The sequence below is a fragment of the Aythya marila genome (genome assembly GCF_965140915.1).
Source record: "Aythya marila genome assembly, chromosome: 5".
NCBI lineage: Eukaryota > Metazoa > Chordata > Aves > Anseriformes > Anatidae > Aythya > Aythya marila.
In genome coordinates, this window is record NC_139046.1 from 10,094,616 (window position 1) to 10,117,724 (window position 23,109).

Genomic DNA, 23,109 nt, shown 5'->3' on the forward strand with positions numbered 1-23,109 from the left:
TTTTTTTTTTTTAGTTATTATGAAATTCATAATATGTGAAGGATGAAGGAAAGGAGAACAACGAAGTGAAGCATTGGTATAGTTATTTACCCTCTAACTCCTCTACATGGAACGTGGTCCCACTGCTCAGCACTACCAGCTAGAGTAAGTTGGATCGATTCAACTTGGCAAAGGACAAAAAGGAAGAAGTTGTAACAACCTGTGTGATTTTCAGTTTCTTCACTCACGTCTTCCGAGCTACTTTTATAGCACTACTTGTGAACCGGAACACTCTCAGCCCTTTCTTGTTTTCACAACACCTTCCATAAATTCAAAAATAAGACGAAATACACACAACACCCAAAACAAAAATGCAATGAAAAAGCATTCCTCCTATGAAGGAGGAATTGCCTGACAGGCAGGTAAGCTAATGAAGTGAGTATCCTACCACAATGCTCACTAATCTCCATAGCACACACTCTTAAAGGCACAAGGAAACACAGAAAAAAAGATTAAATCACTATGTCTTTCATGATCCTGAAAGAAGGAAAAAAATCTGAAAGGATCCAACTGTGCACGTTATGAAATCCCTCTCACTACAGCATGAACTACCTCGTGGCTCAGTGGATAGGGGCTCACCTCTGCTAGGAAAACAGGCTCATTATAACCTTGTCTGAAGGCTACTGAAACAAAATTCAATCTAAATTATTCTAACCACAGTTACAAGCAAGCAATATTCAATTACTACTACTTCTACAACATCTTTGTAATTTGCATTCATACTAATCTACAAAGAGTGCTTTCAAACCGAAACGAAAATGACTAGTTCTCAACAGCGTGCTGGAAGGATCCTATTACTAAAACAAAAGTTCAATCCACTTCCAATGCAGAAGTTCAGCAAGAAACAGATAATGTCAACAGTTTAGAACACACTGGAGGTGTGCTGAGAACTGCCATCAGTGCAGGCAGTTCTTTTCTTCATCAAGGAGTCCAGAAACACCTGTGCAACATGGCTATGTCTAAAGCCCCATCATCTGATACCAAAAATATTCACTATGAGAACAACTTAAGATGTCCCTGAATGGACATTTTCTACAACCAGGGAGATTGTTCTATGAAAACAGCACTATCTTTATCCTGTTTCCACTATCCCTAATTGAGGCAGTGAACAAAGCATGTTGATTTTGCAGCTTTTAGCTAACGCAGGGAGTATGCTGTGTATCAACCACAAGGACAGGACCGAGGCAGGGAGTACAAGGACGGGACGACCCTAAAAGATAAGGGAAGAAAAGACTTCATAGACACAGATAATAGAACCAGCAAGAACTGGCTTGGACTGCTGAGTCTGTGAAAGAAAGGCAGGTTCAGAAGTTTATCAGCAAGGAGGACTTCTGGCCTTCATCAAAATACCACCAGAGTACACTGGCTGACCACCCGAGGACTCCAGTGCACATTTGAATAGGGGCAGGAACCTCTGTTAATAATTCTTTGGTTACTTAATGAATATGCAATAGACTTATGGGGGGGATGAAATGAATACGTATATATTCCATTAATATAAGCACCTTGGCAGTAACCCTCGGTGCGTGTGTGTTAGGCAGAGCGATCCCCCCCACACCCAGGACCGTAATAACAAATACCTGCTTAGTAACTTTGGTTACTGAGTTTTCACTGCGTCAAACAACTGCTTATGGAAATTGCCCTCTTGGGTTTGACCCAATAGAGCCAATCCAGAACTCTTCGGTTTTCTTTCAATGACCCCACTCTTTAAAATACCATCCTTAGAAGAGCCCATCAATTGTCTGCCCTATGGATCTAGCAGCAAAAGCCTGCCAGAAAATTCAGCGTAGCTGGTAGGTATAACAACAGGCAGATCTTGTACTCCATACTCTCACCATCCTGTTAGCTGATATAATACTTAATTATCTGCTACATCTGAAGCCTGCAATGCCCAAATTAAGAGACATGTTCTTTGTATGTATTTTTGTATGATTGTCAACTGTAAAATTTTTTTTCCCCTTTTAACAGGCCTCCTTGCACCCCTTTGTTTCACAAATCCAGGCCTGTCCAGAGAGCCAGAAAATCCTGCATTTTCTAAATGAATCTGCCACATGATCAAAGTCTCCTTTAGTTTTTCAAAAGGGAATGAGGTAGGAGACATTGTGCTTAGTACATAGTTTCAAAAATGAATGACCCATTCTGCTCTGCTAAAATGCAGCAATTAAGTGCCAGAATTGCCATCTCCCTGCCATAAAAAAAAAACTCTACAGGGGTGAAAGGAAGGCACTCATAAATATAAGGTCGTCTCAGATTTATACAATATGAAGAACATTTAGATGAAGTGTCAACTACAAAACAGGATGCAAAAGAGAAACTCTTCCAATAAAAATTTTGAGGAATTTAACCAGAATTATGGAGACCAAGAAAAAAAAAATCATTCAGAAACCTTTTAGAGACAAATGTTTTCAAACTGAAAAGATGACAGGACTTGAAGAGATTCCTGATGTTGACACTAACCAGAAAATCAGCATCGATGGCAAACTTCAGAAGCTGAGTACAATCAAATTATTTGCCATTCTTGGCAAAGTTCTAAGCCAAGTTCTAAGTAATGCTGAATAGGTTTATGCTAATGTCTCTGAAATCAAAGACAAAAAGGGAGTTTTCTTATTGGCAACAAAAAGGTAAGAAATAAAACGTAAGTACACAGACATGTCCTATGCCAACAGGAAGGGCATTCTGAGTGACAGCACACTTGGGAGACTTAAAGACTAAGTTATGAGTTGGAATCAATGCAGTTGATTGTGCAGAAGAACCCCGATTCCCTTACTTTAGCAACAAAAAAGACAGCATAGATTCAGGTTGTCTGTGTTTTGAACAGAACAGTTTGCATTAAGGCAACAGCTGACTGAAACACTTAAGGGACACGTACAGTCTTATAAAAATCCTGCCGTCCCAAACAGGGGCACAGAGATGCTCTGAGTTAGCCTAACTCTACCACCCCCTGTATTTAAATTTCTTACAGTTCACAAGTCTGTCCCTTTGAGACCACAAAGACTGAACACATCATGATAAATCTCTGCAAAGTGTTTTAGTAAGAAGAAAGTTTCCTAGCAGACAAGCAAATATCTCAGCCATGTTATACTACCAGTTCTGCCTAGAAACAGCAATACATTTCTATTTTTTACTATTTGCAAACAACCTTAACAATGCCATAAGTTCAGAGTTAATGTTACCATATTTAACCAAGAATAAGCACTGCCCTCAATATCCAATACATAACTCTAGTTAAAAAGACATCTTGCATTTTTCTAGCCTTAAGCAGACTTTGGAAGCTAATGCATTTTAACATGAGAGAAAAAAAACAGTCTCTCAGAACACATTATACTAGCCAGGAAAAAAATGCCCTTCAGCTTACTTGCTTATGAAGACTAGCAAACTAAATATTTTAGTTAAAAATAACAACAAATATTAAAGCAAGTTCTTTAAAAATCTTACCCTTTGTAAATCAAAAACATGTAACAATTTATTCTTGAAGGAAACTACCAGAACATGCTTTGAACTTACCTTTACAGACTGTGAATTTGTACGCAACAGTTTACGGACTACCAAGAGCAAGAAATCCATTTCTTCTGTACGCTCGTGCACCTGGAAGAATCCACCATTTCACTTTTTACAGGTTTTCATTAGGTCGTGCTCTTCTTTCTGGTAATCTCTTCCTTTGCTGCTTATTTTTGTTTCATGCACTTTTGTAACTTGGAACAATACATTTTCATGGCAGAAAATGCATCTTTTAAGATTAACGCATTTAATCACGTTTTAAATCTCAACACAGCAGTTCAGACGACTGCAACATCCTTTTTAAAAATTCATATGACGCTGTTAGATCATATAACTTCTAGCATAATGACTAGAAAACCAGTGATGGGCTCTAGATTTGACAGTAACAGCTAAAGTGACACCAAGGATGGGTAACTAAATTGTACCGGGAGGATCACAAATGATCCAGGCAGGGAATATATCTGCTTGTCTATCAGCTGGGCAGATCAAATAGATTCCTCTTGTTCCATATAGCTGCTAGGCATGATCAAAATACCCAACTACTCTCTAAAACATTTTCTGTCCAATTTTTCATACATCCTAGCATCTGACTTTTTTGGCTGCTTCTTGCACAGTTCAATAAAGACTTCCACTCAACATTATCAATGACGAACAAATCCCTTTCTTGAATCGTTACGGTTTATATACAATTAACAGCTTTTTTTTTTCTTTTTCCTCCAGAGCTCAACCTTCTAAAGGTCTACATTCATTCCTGTTTTTCAGATCATCCTTGAAGGATAAAGGCTCTTTCTAAAGGCAGTGACATCCAAGAGAAAGAAGTGGACCCTTCCTCATACGCCTAGTTGAACACATTCTTGAAATCCAAGCAGTAGATTTCAGAAGCCATCTCAAGGTGCTCATACTCATCTCTAGACACTCACCAAAATCCTCCCCAAGCCCTCAGTTCTAAGCTTCACTGTTCAAAGAACACCAAGAAAACACTATTTCAAGAACCATTGGTTTAGACAACGTATACAAACAATCTTTACTCATTTGTAAAGGTACATACCTGTGTTTTTCTTTCTTTAGCACAATAAGAAAGACAAAAGGTAAGAATTCTCTTAATATAGAGATTAAATTTTTTTCACCAACTTACCTCATCAATGAAAATGTGCGTGAACTCAGTTAGGCTTTTGGCATAAACTGCTTTCTGAAGAAGTATCCCAGCTGTCATGTAGAGCAACCGCGTCTCCTTTGTGGCAACCTTCTCTAAAGCTACCTAACACACATTGAGAAACAAATAATATAGAAGTGAACAGATGTTCAATCTATTTCCTGAATATGGATCTCAAAGAACTCCAAACAGAAATATGGTGCAAAGTCATCAGAATTATTCACTTAAGCTTAGAAACACACTTGTTTAGAGGTTTTAACAACACCCAGAACAAGTTACCTCAGAAAGCACTTTTCTCTAGGAAAAATCAAAAAGTCTCAGATGCTTATAAAATAAAGGATAAAAATTTCAGTTGGTCTAGCTATGGGCTCTAGCCTGAAAATAATTCTTTACAGGCTTTTAAAGGTGCATACATGAAACTTTCTACTAATATCCTCAACTGCTGTGTAGAGAAGTACAGGCCTGGTACACTAGCAGAAGCCCTGAGAAGCAGAGACATGGGATGTGGCACAGAAGAAAGCTGGCATAGGACAAGAGCAGATGAGCCCAGTCTTGGCACTGCAGACCTCATGATAGAAACAACTACGTAATGGTCAGTTAGTCCAGTTAAAAAAAAAAGACCGCAAGCTGTACAAAACATGTTGTGTTTTTTTTTGGTCAGTTGGTTTTTGTTTTTGTTGTTTGTTTTGTTTTTGTTTTTTATGGGTAACAGAACAAAGAGTCTCTAACACAGGTAAATGGCACCATACATAGTAAATTCTGTTGTAACCTGGAGCTGTGAACCAATGCAAAAATGAAGTGGTCATAGCATTTTAGCAAGCATGACCCTAAGTGGATGGAAAAAGGATGAAAAAAAGGAAGAACAAACAAGTGAGAAAGAAGAAACCATCAAGATAAGTATCCCAGCAAAGGATTCTCAGAAACAGACAACTCACCATAAACATCCTCCCCACGGCCAATACCAGTGCAAACCCACCAGCCTTAGTACCCAGGGAAGCTAAGTCTGGAGGCAGCTATTGTCGAAGTACCATCAGAAACAATGACCACAGCATTTTATTGCAGTTATTGACCATTAAAGCACCAGTATTTGTGTCAAAATTTGACAGTACGTTTATAAATGGAGGGATAGAACAGCTGAGTTTGGCAAAGGGAAAGGTGGAGGTAGATTTAATTGAAAAACTGTTTCAGGTTTCTGAAATAAGAAACTATGACAGGACATTCGTGAAATAATGCATGCAAGTTTTGTCATAGCTGACAGTAAACATAATAAAGTCAAGCAAATCAAGTGTGTTAATTCAGGATTGTAAAGGGGAAAAAAATGACAGAATGTAATTTTCCTGCAACAATTCCAGTGATTAATGATACAGATGCATCCAATTACCAGAACACAGACAATGAAATTCTTTTTCTGGAGTCTAACTAACATCTCCATTTGTTTAACTTTAAAAGCTTAAACACTTATTTATCAATGTTTAACAGTAGACAGCTAAAACCCTGCAATTCCATTTTAAAAGCACATTCCAGAACATTTCTTCAGTGTGCTACATATAATTAAAGGTAACCAAGAAAGCAGATAAGGTGCTCATTTTTTCCTTTTTTTTTTTTTTAAATACAATTTGAAATGTTATACCTGGTAGCCTACAAATCCACCCAGTGTCCATGATCGTTCCTTGCTAATCCACCTGGCGATGCTGCTGGCACCAATTTTCCGAGGCTGGGTAACAGCAATATTGCAGTAGATAGATCGCTGAGTGCAATAATCCAAAACATATTGTGGAAGCTGTGTGCTCTTACCACTGCCAGTTGCTCCTTGTATAATCACAACTGAATTGCTTTCTATCAGAGACACTATCTGAAACAATTTTTCAAGAAAATTCTTAAGTCTTTGAAAACACTTAGAACAGATTGCCAACAGAATCAAATTATCAATAGCTTTCAGTGGAGTAACAAGTCTCTAAAATATTATGCCTTCTTTCTATCATCTCTTAGGCATTAGCAGATCACAGAAAAGAACATGTGCACATGCTCACATTTCTATACTTTACATATACATCTATAAAAACAGTGTAATAGTAATGTTTCTTCCTGAAAGGGTTTTTGTGCAATGGTTTGTGCAATGAAAAAAGCATCCCCCCCCACAAAGAAATGTAAAAAAGAAACCAATCACCAATCAAAACAACAATCACACGATTTTCAGCTTTATTCCACAAAGAGAAAGTGCAATGAGATTACCTCTTCCTTGTGTCTGGCTATAGGCATATCAGCATATTTATAGTCAGATATTGGCACAGAACTCCCAACTCTTGGCTCACACTTAGGTAGGGCAGTATCTAGTCAGAAAAATAACCAAGAATAAATTTTCACAATACAGAAATAGAAAGATGAGCAGAGGAATACAAACACTATTTGAAAACCTAACTTTTACAAAGTTTAAGTCACATACATACGGGTATTAATAGAAATAATAATTTTTACTATGAACAGAACGGAGAGATTTTCTGTGTTAAAGCAACTGCTGTTTTACTGGCGGCTGTTCTAGAAGAACTGTGTATAAACCATGATCAGTGTCAAGGACATACACAGTTCTGTAATTCTCTCTGCTTTCCTCTTAACTCAAAACCCAGCATTTTTGCACAGTTTGCATTACAAGTACGAAGTCCACGTGTTCCTGAGAACTTTTTTTAATGATACTGAAGAAAACATGCCTATTTGTGTACCCATCCTTATGTGTCACCACTATTTTTCTACTTCTTAATTAAACAATCTTTTTTAAGAATCTCTATAACCTTTCAATGTGACACCACTGCCAAGAGAACACAAAATGTAGTTAGTCACAGTTAATGCAGGACAAGATTCTACAGTAGTACCAAGATTTCCTGCTCAGAAGTCTGCTGTCAGTCTGACTGTGACAAATAAAACAGCAACTGATCAGGTGACAAGGGAAGTGTAGAAAGGGAAAACCAGTGCAAAACTGGCAAGTAATTTTTGCAAGTTACAGTTAAACAATTTGGGTAGAAAAATAATGTATTTCAAATGGCCTTCACCAGGTGCAATAATGAATTTTATTTACCTATTTGCATTCAAATAATAAGAGTTTAAGACTTCACTTTATGTTGAGTCATTTTTTTTTAACGTAATACTCAGAGTAGCGGGAATGAAATGCAGTATTCTTTTTACAAAGAAAATAGGTATCATTAAATAAAGGCCACAGCCTAAATACTTGACTGCTCAGTTAGAGCTTCCTTTCTTAGGAAGGCTTAGTAATAATCTTGCACAGCAGTGAAGCGGAAGCCAGCAGAATAATTTTTTGTCTCTGTAGTGAACCTGAATGTGCTCCAACCTCCCTAATTGTTGTTGAATGTCAAAGAATCCAAAATGAATTATTCCCATGTTAAAACACCACAAAGCCCCAAAACCTAGGCAGCTAGGACACTTTCATAAAACACTAAAAACCAGAATATTCTCCAACAAGATCGACTTTTAATCTCGATTCTGTATAATGCAACAACAGCTGTAGGTGATTGTTGCACAGCTATTTACTTAGCACTAACAAACACATACTAAAACAAACTTAGTATTTTCAGGGATGATGATTTTAAATGTCTTTTTTAAAAGAGACTTTCAGTGAAGATTCTTCATATATATATATCCCCCGAAAATTCATATAGAGCATTCTGTCACAGCAATGCTGTACAATGGATGACTGGCTTCCTTCTGGCACAAACATGTCACTTTTGAGACATCAGTAACTCTGCAGGATTTGACCAATGCTGGAAGAAATCTCAAGCTGCTAGGGAAAAGATCCCGGTGTCAGCACAATCCTGCTAAAGCAGCGCTGCCTTCCCACCTTTGTCAGGTTTTCCATCTAACAGTCAGTACATTTAGTCAGTGCTATAAGGAATATAGCATAAAGAATATTAATACATAAAGAATACCCAAATTTGAAAGCCTGTTTTCCACAGAATAACAAAAGTAGGAAAATGACCCCTATATGTGAAAACTACACACAGCTCTGTAAGGTAACCCCTCTGCACAACATCTTCTGAGGGCATGGAGTTCTTTGACTCAGCCAGCCAAATGTGTTAGGGAAGAACTACTGCTGGATGTTCTCCTTTGTTCAAATAATTGTGAAGCATCTTCTGTTACCTGATCACGTCAACTTCCTTTTCACAGCAGTATCATTTCTACTGTGCTCTGTAGAAGCCTTACAATCTGCACAATTAACTACATGAATTCATGTGCAGGCAAGAATGAATGTTTTAAGTTCTAAATATCAAGGAGAAACTTTTTATGATAGGCCAAAAGAAAATAAGTATTTATAAAAATAATACACCAGGGTGCTTGGGCAGAAATATTTCCTAACAAGAACGCATTGTAACTGTTTCTTCCACAGAAATACTGCAAGGATCAATTCCATTCAAAACAAAGCAGGCCAGCAGCACTGTTAGCCTATCTCAGGCACAAGTCTTATTTAATAGCTCAAAGACATAACTGATTTATGGCATTTCCCTAAATTAACCAAAATGACTAACTTTTATGAGTTAAACAAGAAAAGCATGTGAAAAACTAGAGAATACTGTGATACTAATCTACAACACCCTATACCTCTTTCAATCCCCTTATTTTACACTTTCAATGCCTCCTTGTCTCCCACAAATGTTATGCCATTTGAAGTGGACCAGAGACAGCCAGCACGTCGGGGCTGGGACCTACGGTCAGATGCAGTGGGCATGCTGGACAAGCCAACTGCACCTACTGAGCCTCAGCTGATGACAAGCCAAGCAAACAGCTGCAGGATCCACCCGAGTTCCAGAGGTCACATACTTTGCAGAAGCACGGAAGGAAAGTAATATCTAGAAAATGTCTCCTTTTTCCAAATTTTGGGAAATCAAAGTGATAAAAAATTAGAGAGAATGACATGCAGAACAGAAACTACACGAGTGTCCTTTCCTTAGGAAATCAGCTACATTAACAAATTTGGAAATTAAGAAGCACAGTTAAGAGTTTGAAGCTAAGTTGTCCTGACAACTGAGTCAGCCTCATGCTGCTTTTACCAGAGCTCCTAGGAAAGAGGTGCAATCAAATTTCTCTCTAAATACAAACAAAGCAACAACCAAGTACACAGAGAAATAACATGGAGACAAAAATGGAAAAACAGAATGAAGAGAGACATACTGAGTCCAGGGTGTTGTTTTTCTTGCAAATGTTTCAATCTAACTTATCTGCATTTCTCAAGACAATAAACCAGATGTATGCACATAAATCTATGCATCAGCATTATACACTGTTGAACCCAGAAAATATATTATTTTTTTTTAACACCATGCCTTACACAAACAAATGTACACACACAGCATTAAACAAACAGGAAAGATGCAGTGAGGTTTCAGTTTTATCTGGGGGAAGAAGACAGGAAAAGGACAGGTAAGCCTCTGTTAGAATAGGAATTTTTTTTTACCTAGCTTATAGACAAACTGATCAGTTCCAAATACATCAAGCTTTTGTGCCTCCACTTGTCTGTATTTTTCAGCATACTCAGTTTCACCTCTCTCTGTGCTAGGCAACCTAAAGAAAAAAGAAAAGACAATTCAGTACATGCTTCCTAATCCAACAGTTACAGATCTGTATGGAAGTAACTGCATTACACATAAGTTCAGAGATCCTGTATCATGCAGTACCTACTTGAACAAATAAAATTTCAGAGGTTAATTTTGTCTCTGCAGTTAAGATATTAGCCTGAGGAAAGTGCCATATTAAATCTTGCTGTTGGGATTCCAAAGAACTGCGCTCCCAAAGTATCATCCTCTAAGTTTGCAATAGCTAGGAATTTGTCTCCTAATGAAAGTCTAAAATTTCTTTTGAGCAAAGACTAAATAGATTGCTTTTGCAAGTTCTTAATACAACACAACTGATAAAATACACGTTATCCTCGTGTCACTCCTCAGAGACCGGTGGAAAGGAGCAAACTATCTCCTCACTACTTCAAGGAAAAGAACTTGTCCTTGAACCAAGATTTGCTGGTGGTCAGGAAACATACTAACATGATCCCTCATAGAACTTTATACAAAACCACAGTTATGTCATTCCACACAAGAGTGAAAATCTATCCATGACCCAGTAGAACGGAGTAAAAAAAAAAAAAAAAAAATCTGTTCTACATAGTATGAAGAAAAACACATGGATTTCACTAGAAAATAAAGTAGCACACATACAATAATTGTATTTAAAAACACATCCTAAATGAATGTAAATACTGTAGAGTTGCAGACACAAATGTCAAAACTGTGGTTTTGCACCTTAATTTAAGCTCTGGGCCCTGAGCAAGTGTCCTGGTTTCAGTTAGGACAGAGTTTACTTTCCTCCTAGTAGCTCGTAGGGTGCTATGTTTTGGCTTGGGATGAGAAGAGTGCTGATAACACGCTTATGTTTTAATTGTCACAGAGCAGTGCTTACACCAAACCAAGGACATTTCAGCTTCTTGCTCTGTCCTGCCAGCAGGCAGGCTGGGGGTACAGCAGGAGCTGGGAGGGGAAAGACCCAGGACAGCTGACCCTAACTGGCTAAAGGGTATTCCATACCATCTGGCATCATGCTAAACAATATATAGGGGTGACTGGCCAGGGTGGGGGTGCTGGCTGCTCGGGATTAGGCTGGGGGTGAGCAATTGCATTGTGCATCACGTGTTTCATACACATTAGTAGTAGTAGTACTATCATCATTATTATTATTACTATTATTTTCCTGTCTTAATAAACTGTCTTTATCTCAACCCACAGGCTTCAACTTTCCCATTTCTCTCCCCCATCCCAGAGAGGGAGGGAGGAGGGTGAGCGAATGGCTGTGTGGTGTTTAACTGCCGGCCGGGTTAAACCACAACAGCAAGCTTTTGCTATGCTAGGTACTGAATAGCAAATCTGTTTGTCTGTGGCTTTGAAACATTTTATAACTGGACAAAAGCCTCTATTTCTTAACCTGAATATGAATATCAGGTTGCCCAGAGAAGCTGTAGATGCCCCATGTGTTCAAGGCCGGGCTGGATGGAGCCCCAGGCAACGTGATGTAGTGGGTGGGATCCCCGCGTGTGGCAGGGGTTGGAACTGGGTGATGTCTAAGGTCCCTTCCAACTCCAGCTATTCCGTGATTAAGCAAGATTGACCTCCAAAGCAGTTAAATTGAGAACAGCAAGAGATTTTGAACAAGGCATTCTCTCACACATTAATTCACAAAGCCTTGATAACACAAGTGCCCACCTTCTCTGGTAAGGCAAGCTCTGGACTAGCCTGGCTCTGCCACAGATGATTCACTGGGATCAGTCATTATGTCCTCCTACAGAAAGCACCACGTGTGTATCACCACACTGCTGTCAACAAAATGTGAGAGGAACAACAAAGAAGCCTTCATAATGGCTTCACATCCTATTTTAACAATATTTTGAGTGCAGAACCAAGTCAACGTTTCCCCAACTCCTGAATATCTCAACACAGGGTTCAAAAGGATTGTGTGCAGAACTGCAATTGCCACAAGAGAAACAGCTGCCCATGTGCAGAGGGCAGCCTACAGCAGGGTTACCGCCCGAACCCTTCCCAAATAGCAGGCCTCCATCTCAGGATGGATTTCAAGGAGTTCAAACACATCCTGTCAGCCCACCTCTTATGTAGGTTATTCCACTGAATATATATTAAACACAAAATACGATGAAGTTGTAAGTCAAGCATTCAGCAGCTGAAAACACCATAATTAAATTTTACCATGCAGTCTCTGTTTGGCACCACTGCACGCACATACAATAGAGATTTTAGTGATGTAGCCAATTATTTTTGTTTCCCTGAGACTACAGCCTCACAGAGCACACCGGACGCACAGAAATAAACCTGATTATGCAGTAAATGCAAATGGTCCTTGAGTCATCCACAACAACAACAAAGCAGTGATTGAGACAACAAGCGTGGCCATAAAAGAGTGGGTATGAACCATCTGAACCCCAAGCAACCACAATCAAACCGCTTCACCAAAAAGCTTCTGCTAAAAGGGAGCATCTGGGGGGGGGAGAAAGACAGGTCTGTGCTCCTCATCTCCTGTAAAGAGCTTGAAGAGGAACAGGCACGTAAGCTGCAGATGAAGTCAATTAATAAACCCTGTTTTATATAATACCAGATATATTCAAATGAGCAGTCCTGGAGAAGAAGTATTAAGCACTTCAAAATGGGCTCCCAGCAGTACAAGCCCTGACCTTTACCTGAGCGACTCCAGGAGAATGAGGACAGTGTGACCTCAGTGATTGGAGGCAATGCATTACTTTTTGTCTGCATGTTTGGGTATTTTCTTTCAGATGTGATGTTTTCTGTATTCAGAACACAGCATGCAGAAAATAAACCTGAGGCTATGCAATGAATGAAGAAAATATTTAATAGCCACTCATTAAGAATGAACATTGCTCACTCTTTGCAGTGAACCAGGCTACAGTCTCGAGGAAAATCATATGTAATTGGGAAATTGCATATGGGCATACGAAATGAACAAACAACCTTCATTACATCAGTTCTCCATGTTTTAATGCTGAACTTTGCAGCTTCAATAAAATAAAAAGCTTACCAAAATAATGTCTGTTGTTTTTTTTTTTTTTTTTTTTTTTTTTTAAGCAAATTGAAAGAGAAATTCCTTCTGAACCCTCTGGCACTCTCATGGGTTATCAGAACACAACCCTTCTGCACAAGCATTAATAACCCAGCATCAGGAGGCATCATCCTATACATGGACAAACAGAAAGGGATGGAGTACTTTTCTGATGAGTTTTAACAAGAATTTGCTGACAGCTGAGGAATGACAAGACACAGAAAATTGAGATCCATTCCATGTAAGAAGAGGACAACACTAATGAAAGGACTTGTCAAGATTCCCCTATGAAGATGTGTCTGCCCAATAAACCAGTTCTCTCTTCCCCACTTCCATTCCCTCTGGCACAGCGAGAGCCTGCATTTCAGCATACCTGCCCTATTATAGGGCATATTCCTTACGCCTTTCAGATTGCAGCCTCAGCAATCAGCTACTTGAGGAGTCCTCTGGGTCTTCTAATCCCCTAAATAAATTACAATGTAGGCAAACAAAATTTTCCAGCTGCATACATAAATTCGTAATTGTAACAAATTAAGAGGCAGTAAGAAGTATTTTCTTGACTCTAACATGATTATTGAAAAAAAGTCATTATTTCAATTTGAAGAAAACCAGGAGATGAGATGTCCTGTGGTTTTTTTTTTGTTTTGTTTTGTTTTGTTTTTTCCCCCTCCCTTCCCCCTTATTAAAAAACAGGGTGGGGAGGCTGGGGTTGATCTTACTCAAATCCAGAGCACATTTCATCCTCAGCAGCAGGCAGATTTCTGCAGCTGAACCTGCAGGAAATATAAGACATTAAAACTCATCACCCCACATGGACAGAGGCTGATAAAATGATAAACCACTGACAACACCATCAATCAGTAATGTCACTGTCATCAAGTTAACTCGTTAAGTCCTAACAGCTGCAGAACATAACATATCAGCTACTTATAAAGCTGTATGCAACTCAGGACCTACCTGCTCTTTCTGCAAAATACTCCCAGAAGGAGCAGACACAGCAACTTCAAGCCTGAGTGGCTGGGGCCAGCAGAAGGCTCCTACACAGGCAAAGAGGCATTACATATCTTGCAAAAAGAATGTGCTAATTAATATTGTTATGAGATGATGGGTTACTTCCCTTGTTCTTTAGCATGTAATTTAACCAATATAACCTTTTTCTGAAGTATGACTGATCTCTGCACACGTGACTTACAAAAAAATAAGTTTGAGGATTTGATTGGGAGAATTTTTTTTTTAATATTTTATTTGGGTTTAAAGGTCAAATCAGCATCATGACAAACTTAAATGCAGCTGCCACTTCAGGGGAATTACTAGAAGGGAAACACAGTTTAACACCAGAAATCGTTGACACATCCAATTCCAAATGCTCTCAAATCCATAGAGGGTGCCTTTCCTTAAATAACTTCAAGTAGAGAAAGGTCTTCCTTTTCTTCAAGCTACAGAGTGACCTCTAATAAGTCAACAAGGCCATCACACCAGAACACACTCAGTAAACTTAATATCTGAACATCATCTGAAGTATTAAACCAACCACTTCTGTATACACTCATTTCTCAAAACCAGAATCAATCGCCAACCCTCAATCACAACTGACAGGTGATTTATTTGGCTCTTCACAGCAACATATGCTGAAATACCAATACACGCACTGAACACTGTTAATGTCTCTAGAAGTGAGGTTTGGAAAACAAACAAACAAACCAGCTTTTTAAATGTAGAGAAACAGACAGGATTATTCCCTGAAGAACACTGCCAACTCAGCAAACATGATTGTATAAAGAAAATATTCCAATACGTAATGACACTCCAAAGATTAAGATGGCTGCAGAGCCAATAAAGAGGAATTTCAGGATATTTTCTATTAGCTATTTATTTTGTGGATAGGAACTCCTATCGGAGCTATATAACCTGATACGTATTTGTATTGCAGAGACAAACAACTGAAAAAGAAAAATAAAAAAAAAGCATATAAACCCAGTGCTCTATGGCAGTTTTCTTAACAATACTTGTACTTGTCCTTTCTGTTCATTTATGTTCTGCCTCATTTGCCATGAAAGTCTCTGTTCACATGGGACTGGAGGTGAATGTAAAACCAGTGTCACTCATTTCCCAGATCACAAGAGGACTGCCCTAAGTCCTGGCTTCTATCACACACAAGTCACCCACCTTCTTAGAGAACTTTGGGAGACGGAGAAAAATCACTTGAAAAGCCCCTTGGCTTTATGGCATGCAGAGGAATATTTTGCTGTACAATTTTAGTACAATATATACAGTAGACCATTTCAAAGTCTGTTCTCTGAAACTAAAATAATGTGACACTTTACATAACGGAACATTTGCCATGACAGTAAATAACCTTCCACGGGCTTTACTGAAGGACATACTAAAAATGACTCTCCTCCTAACTGGCAGTGGGCATTCTGGACTTTTAGAAGACTGGTCTTACCTGCACAAACAACCAACTTTAAAAGAAAATGTACTGTCACTCAAAAGATGTCATGTTTCAGTCTAAAAAAATAAAAGATATCACTTGGATTCAGAATAAGTGAAGCTAAACCATTAAATACTAAAATATGTTTTACAAAAAAATTGCACATCACTTTAAGAATCTAAGAATCAGTGAGCTGCACGTGGTTTTTTTTTTTCCCCCCCCAAACACACCGGCACTGTTCTAAATATCTGGGTAGCTGAAGTCTTCCTATCAAGGCACTTAAATACGCATATGACTCCTCCTCATGGCAAGCAGTTAGTCAGAAGGACCGTTTTCAAACCTGAACTAGCTGGGGATGGAGCACACTAAAATAGTTCTGACTAGGTAAGCTCAACATTTCAAAAATATTTGTTCTTTGACAGAGTAATAGCTCTGTGAAACCTCCTGTCTTCTACCTCATCCACAGTTAAAATGCAAGAATAGTAACAACCACAAATGCCGGGACGAAACAGCCCTAATCCTCAAGTTTACTGTCCCTACAGGTCTCTGTTTTTTATTATTATTATTATTTATTTATTTTCCATTGGGGAGACTGGGAAGAACTTCTGGGCTTCAGAACTGGTCTTTTGCTGGAGGTGAGCTGTTTTATGAGCTCCCTTCTGCAGAGAGCTCAAGTAGGGCTGTGCAGAAGATGGCAGCTATTACCCGAGGCAGATGGTGGAAAGCCACACACCCAAACCTCTCCCCACTAGTCAGCCAGTTATGGAAATTAAGAGTTCTAGTTAGTTATGAATTGTAGTAAAAGGTAGGTGTTCACATCAACATAAATCAAAAACAGTGACCATCAGGCATGGCTTCTGATCCCTTAGCAATACCCACAAAGCACTTACACTCCTTGAAACTCTAGAATTCATCTCCTCCGCTCTAAGCATAAAGAGAAGGAACTTGGCCAAATACCCAAAAAATCCTCAAAACAATATAAAAAAAATGAACAATTTGGTACAAACCAGCTAAAAGCTCTGAATTACAATAGAATTAAGAGTTTAAAAATTAAGAAGTGCCCGCAAAGTATCAAATGCAGGATCCTCTCGATTTCTAACTAATGCCTATAACTCCACTGCCTATTAGTGATGTGTCACCAGCACCAGACATGAATGCTACAGAAAGTGGGACTGGAAGACATCAGCTTCAAGCATGCCCTGGTTATTTTCACCACAGGAATGGTAGCACAGTGATAGCTAACACAACTCTGTCAGCTAGCGCTGTTAAGAGGGAATTATTACTGTTGTTAGCTGTCACAGCTTGTGGCAAGTTTTGTTCATAGTTGTTAACAAGTGAAAGCCATCCAAGGCTGTCTGTAAGATCTGAGGAGGTAGACTCACCATCTGTCTGCAGCCTGAAACAGCTCCAGTGAGTTGTTCTGCCGTATCAAAGAAAAATGCACTGCGAAGTTGATCATTAAATCCAAGGAGTGGGACAGCTTATAAACGGAGGCACATCATCTTACCTGCTAGCTACAGAGAGCTACAAAGCTGAAATCTCTTTTCTCAGGTTGACTGGTAGTATTGGTGGTAACCTTCATACATAACTTGAAGCACCAACCCCTCACAGAATCTGACACATGACAAACCAGAGTGTGTGACTATAACCTACAAACAAATATGGAGCACACACCACTACACCAAGTTGTTAAAAACGTTAGCTAGCTAGCAGTAGTTACAACCTGCTACCAATACTTTTGGGCAAACAAGACTATTGATGACAATTTCTTGGTGTGTTATTACGAGTCTCTCATTCATAATGAGAACTGCATTTGCCTCTTTCAACCACAAGTCAGAAGCATCTCAGATCACAGATGGTACTCATGTCCTAAATCTTCTATAGTAAAGAAGAAGAACCTTCTCCTCCACCTGTTCTTGCAATTTGTCACAGTGCAGTATTTGGTTAAATGGAAGCGTTTTTACAATTTCCTTTTCCCCTGAATTCACTTCAGTAAGGCTGTTCAAAAGCCCAGCTCCATGGCACACTGAGTCAGGTGAACTAACTCGTGTGCAGGGTCAGTAACTTCTCAAATTGGCTTTCTGTCAAAGAATACTGTGTTGTGGCCTACAACACACCCAACCACCGCAAACCACTTTGGAATTTGTAGTTCATACAGACAAGCACAGCAGTAGCTCCAGGTTTAAGTAGACTGCTTTTATTTCAGTACAGGACCAGCTTTTCAGTTTAGGAAGTTCCTTTATGTATGTGATGTTAAGATGTACAGAAAGATTAAAGCCTTCCTTCCTGCACTGAAAGCTGACTTGGATTTGCAGCTTTTTCTCCCAAGACAAAGTAGAAAAGTTTCACTAGTTCCCAGAATATGGTTACAGAACAATACTTTTCTTAGGAAAACACTACACTGGAAGAACAGCTGCTCCCTAGAGAACTTTACTTCTTCCTGAGGATTTCAGATTTTGCAAGAATGTTTTGAGAACACACTTTCTACATTACATGATTACAACAAATCCTTTACTACAGTAGCACTAAAAGGTCATAATCAGAACTTTAAACTTACTTAACCACACACCAGTGCAAATATTCAAGTTTACTGTGCTAAAGAGATTAGTTTACTTAGTTCTTTAAATAAGCTTTCTAAAGCTTTTGGAAAGCATCAGAGTAAAATGAACATCTGCTGTCACCTTGTTTTAGCTAAGAAATACTACCTTGCCAGGAACAGTTCAATCTTCTGAAGTAGCTGGTATCTAGGTTAGTGAGGAACTCATGATGCCAGACTCCACGGTTCACTTACTGCGTTTTAAGAACCCACCCCATTTTCTCCCCTGCTGTCACTTAGCCTTGAGTAAGTGTCCTGTGAACATCCACACAAGCTCCTCACCTTTATTCTTCAAGTACTTCTCTGGAGTTACGCTTTGCCACTGTCTCACAGTCAAACTCCAGGCACATTCAGCACCCTCAGAACATGCTGTGTACCCGTGGTATTAGCCATTTAAATCCTTGTTTTCCATTGCATTTGCATCACAAGTGCATGCAACTGTTCTTGTTCTGCTGTTGTGTTGTGCCTTTAACATGGAGCCAAGGGCTCCTAGTTGGTAACATAAGCTGGAAGAGACCTGACAAGGAAATTGAAAGATTTTAACCTTGCAGAACTTTAAAAGCAAACAAATCTTCTACTTAAGTGCTAAATAATTGCAGTCACATACCAGGTATTTGATTCCAGAATATCTTACTCAAGGATCCCCTCCAATTGTGAGGGGGAACAGAAGGAGACAGAGGAACTCCCAGAACAGACACTGGGTACCAGGCATTATCAGGCTGAACATGAGAGCAATGGCCCAGGCTTCCACCCTTCACACCAAGCCACACACGACACACAACCATTTATCAATGGTAACGTTTGTCACAGCACACACTGGGCATGTGCCATCAGGACAAAAGATACCCAGGACACAAGCCTGGTCACGGATGTGGTGCTGTCTTCCGAGGAATTCTTAACAGATGACCTGTAATGATTCCACACTAGATTGACACTCCCTTCTCCCCTTCTAAATTACAGGCAGTACGTATATTTACTGAAGCCAGTAGGGAAAAACAGTTTCAACATTAACCTATTCTACAGTAATTTCAATTAAGTTATGCTTGCTTCGTGCACATAACTATGGAAACGTAAGTAAAGCTATCTCAATGATTCCTCTCTCCTGTATTTGTAAACCAAATGCCATGAAACTAACACACCTAGAAGACATGAAGAAATCAAACATCCACCATAACCCATAAAATCCACCTCAAAGCAGCCACTACCACAGAGATGGGTTTCAGCAGTTCTGTCATTTCACATGCAGATGTCTTCACACCTCTAGTGGTGCTAAAGCTTAAGGGTCTTATATATGTTACATATGTGCTCTGTCATGGAAATTTGTTTTAGATTGCCTGGCTCTATTCAGCCATCCTCAAGATGAAGCATTTATTCTTCATATGGTCTGATGGCACAGGAGACACAAGTCAAGCCATCTAGCTGTAATAAGAGCTTCCCCAAGCCTCCATTTCTACAGAGCATTTAGGAAAAGGCTCTCAAGAAGCATGGAAGTATTTAGCATGCACAGCAGGAGTAATCTGCACTGTGCGTGCAGAAGAAAAATGAGAAGCCCCACTTCTCTCCGCCTCACCCAACATCTCTACAAACTAGCTATGCAGACTCCTAGTCAGTTGCTTATGCAGCAAACATCTTTGTAGAACACTCGATTTCACAGTTCAAGAAGTACTAACTTGGATTTGGAGCTCATCTTTACTTGAGATTGGGTAAAGACCATGAGTATAGCAGAAGGAGGAACACCTTAAGGTTTTGGAATAAATTTTTTTGGTGCCAGGAAGTCCACAGGATAAATATAAGCAGCTAAGAAGCTTTTCAAGAAAGTCTGTTTTGTAGAAAGGCATTTCAAAACAAAAAAAAATAACCTGTGTCTCACACAGGACCGCTAAGAAAGAGATACCATTTCAGCCACTGACTGCCTCCCTTATTTCCTCAATTGCTTGTTTAATTTCCAATTAACTTGTGCTCTTTTAAAGCTACTCCTTTGGAACAAGGCTCTTTGCTGACGAACCTGGGATCTGTCACAGCAAGCAAGGAAGGGCTACCGAAGCTGTCCAAGATAATTTATGAAAGGAAACCTGCACTTTGGCTCCAGCAATTGTTGCTGCTCCCTCAGTTCAATTTGAGAACATCAGAAAACAAGCCTAAAAACCCACTACAGAAAAATGGTTAGCTTGAGAACAAGTCTAAGAAATACACGTATGAAAAAATCTGATTTACCAGCACATAAGATAGTGTGTTCACTGCATTTCAAAAAAAAAAAAAAAAAGCTACAGAAATGGATGCTTTAGGAATTACATTCTTTGCCTAGAAAAGTAGGAAAATATATAATAAGGAGGTTGAAGGAAAGCAAGATTTAAAGCATCTTCAACTGTCATTTTATACTTTACACACAGACCATTAGGGCTAATTTACCCAAAACATATCAGTTAGTTAACAACTGTTCTGCTTCAATGGCAGAGTAAGTTATGGCTTATTAACAAATACAAAATTACTCATCATTATGTAACTAATGTTACAGTTTCTCTCGAGTACTGTGATGTGTTTTAGCCACTAGTACCAGAAGTGGAAGATTCAGAAAAAGGAAAACAAAGCCAAGAAACTCAGAACCTAAATCACTTCTAAAAGCACAGCATCCCTGGATTTACAGATTGAAGTGCAAGATTGCCACAGGACTGTCAAGGAAACCACACCATTTTCCCCCAATAATAACTCAAAGAATGTGTATTTACAAGAAAACAAACACTGAAGGTAAGTAATAATGACTTCACACCATTTGTATTGCGCCTAAAAATTAATGAGAGGAATCAAAACATAGACTTCCCCCAGGCTAAGATGTATCAGCTGTTACACACACCACTAAGACCACTCATTAATGCCGTCAGGGAACAGCCCCACGATCTGCTGAAGTCAAGCTGCAACTTTCATCTCGATACAGCACTGCAGAACTCTGGTACACTGCAGGTTGGATGGAATCAAGTTCCAGTTCCCAGTGTCAGACTCACAGAAACAGCCATATCGTCCCAAAAGCAGATCTGAAACACGTACAGAACTAGAAGCAACATGATTTTCAGTGCTAGTGTTCCTCTTCCAGTGAAAAGGTAAGCATCATTCTCAGTATCCAGACTCACAAAATTTCATGGTATAAACAAAGATTAGGTGAAAAAACAACAGCAGAACAACAAAACCCACTGTTGTAGCCTCCTTATTTCATTAATTTGCACACCTTCCAGCACACATCTCCTTAATTTGCAAAGACATTACAGTGGTTTTACACTGTACAGCATTTTTTTCTCCTCTGGATCAAATTGGAAAGTAAGCGGTGACATGGTAACTGCTGTAAAGGAGGTGGCAAGGAACATTTTAATTTCATCTGAAAATCTGTCAGGACAGTTCTGTCATCATAAACCTAGCTCCCTTCATTTTTCATAGTACCACATACAATGCAATGTGAAAACCTTCCACTTGAAGAGGATTAATACTGACATCTGGATTTTTCCAATGTATAAGTAATATCAGCTTTAATAACAGCCCCACACGTCATCCTTTATGTTGTATGACATCTAGAACAAATTTACAGAAGCCTCGTTCCTCCAACAGTTCCACACACCAGTGGAGGCAAAAAAGTAGGAAGGCAAAATACTTAGAGGAGCAAAGCTAGCCATTCTAACAAGGAAGGCAAGGAGGGAAGGCACTTCATATACCATGCCTATCGTTTAGATTAATAGGAAGAGACCAGAGAACTGGAACGGAAAATGGCTGCTTCAGCGACCTTTATTGCGCGCAACACCATCCCTGGAAATTAATCTTAAAAATGGATCTGCTCAAAACGCTCATCAAGGCAAGAGGGAAAAGGCAACTGACAGCCAGTTGAGAGGGAAGCAAAGTCCATGGTAAGACTTTACATTCTGGGCTTTTTACATCAGTTTGACCTCAATTTGCATTTCCTTCTCATTCCACTCCTTTAATTAGATTAGTGCGTCGTTCATGGTACACCGTAGGTGTTACAGACTGGCTTCTTTAAACACATTTGAAATGTTAATTAAAAATGCTAACAGCTATGTTATGCACGGTAACGAAAAAGCGTAGTACCATGAGATTGATGAAATTCATCTGGAAAAAGTATTTAATATAGCGACCAAAATCCTGAGCAACTGTCAAACAGCTCTGTTCTGTCAACACTCGGCGAACAAAGGCTCGAGATGCTCTGTGCTGGAGGAAGCCTATTCTTAGCCGTTCAGAAGTGACGGTACAACAGCCTGCTCCCCCCTCTAAAGGGAGAAAGTCTTTCAGCATCTCGCTGGCCTGAAAGTTTAGGTTGATGATAAAAGCAACAGAGCTATTTTTAGCACTCCACAGGCATAAAAATACAGCTCTAAACTGTGACCTACAGCTATGCACAGCCAAGCATCACAGCATCCGACAGCCTTAACTTCAGCTAGAAGCGTGTCTGGAGTTGCTCCAGACAATCATTATTCATCTCACTGCCACCAATACCTTCAGATGGATTTAGCAACAAGCATTTGAAATTGTTACAATTTTTTTTTTTTTTATTTTTTTTAAATTGCTGCCATCAGAACTCAATCCAAAGGTAGGAAACCTTAATGGACTTTGTAGGAAGAGTCAGAGAGACCACATTAGGTTAAATGGATTACTGCTGCTCTCTGGTATAGGGGGTGAGAAAGAACATTAAAAGCAGAAAAACTTAAACTGCCATGTTCAGTACTGAAAGTCTTTTTTGTAAGCACAGTTTGAGCAAATAAAGAAAAAAAGCTTTTTTTTCTT

At 39.2% G+C, this 23,109-nt stretch overlaps 1 protein-coding gene across 1 annotated transcript in view; it reads right to left on the bottom strand.

The window, feature by feature from the left end:
• Positions 1-23,109, bottom strand: part of TDRD9 (tudor domain containing 9) — a gene marked incomplete at both ends in the record, with an annotated part of 63,824 nt that overhangs the window by 35,449 nt on the left and 5,266 nt on the right. Inside the window, 5 exons of the mRNA XM_082762780.1 lie at positions 3,544-3,624; positions 4,673-4,795; positions 6,321-6,542; positions 6,923-7,020; positions 10,149-10,255. Coding sequence (XP_082618906.1) covers positions 3,544-3,624; positions 4,673-4,795; positions 6,321-6,542; positions 6,923-7,020; positions 10,149-10,255 — 631 coding nt within the window. The remainder of the gene's footprint in view (positions 1-3,543; positions 3,625-4,672; positions 4,796-6,320; positions 6,543-6,922; positions 7,021-10,148; positions 10,256-23,109) is intronic.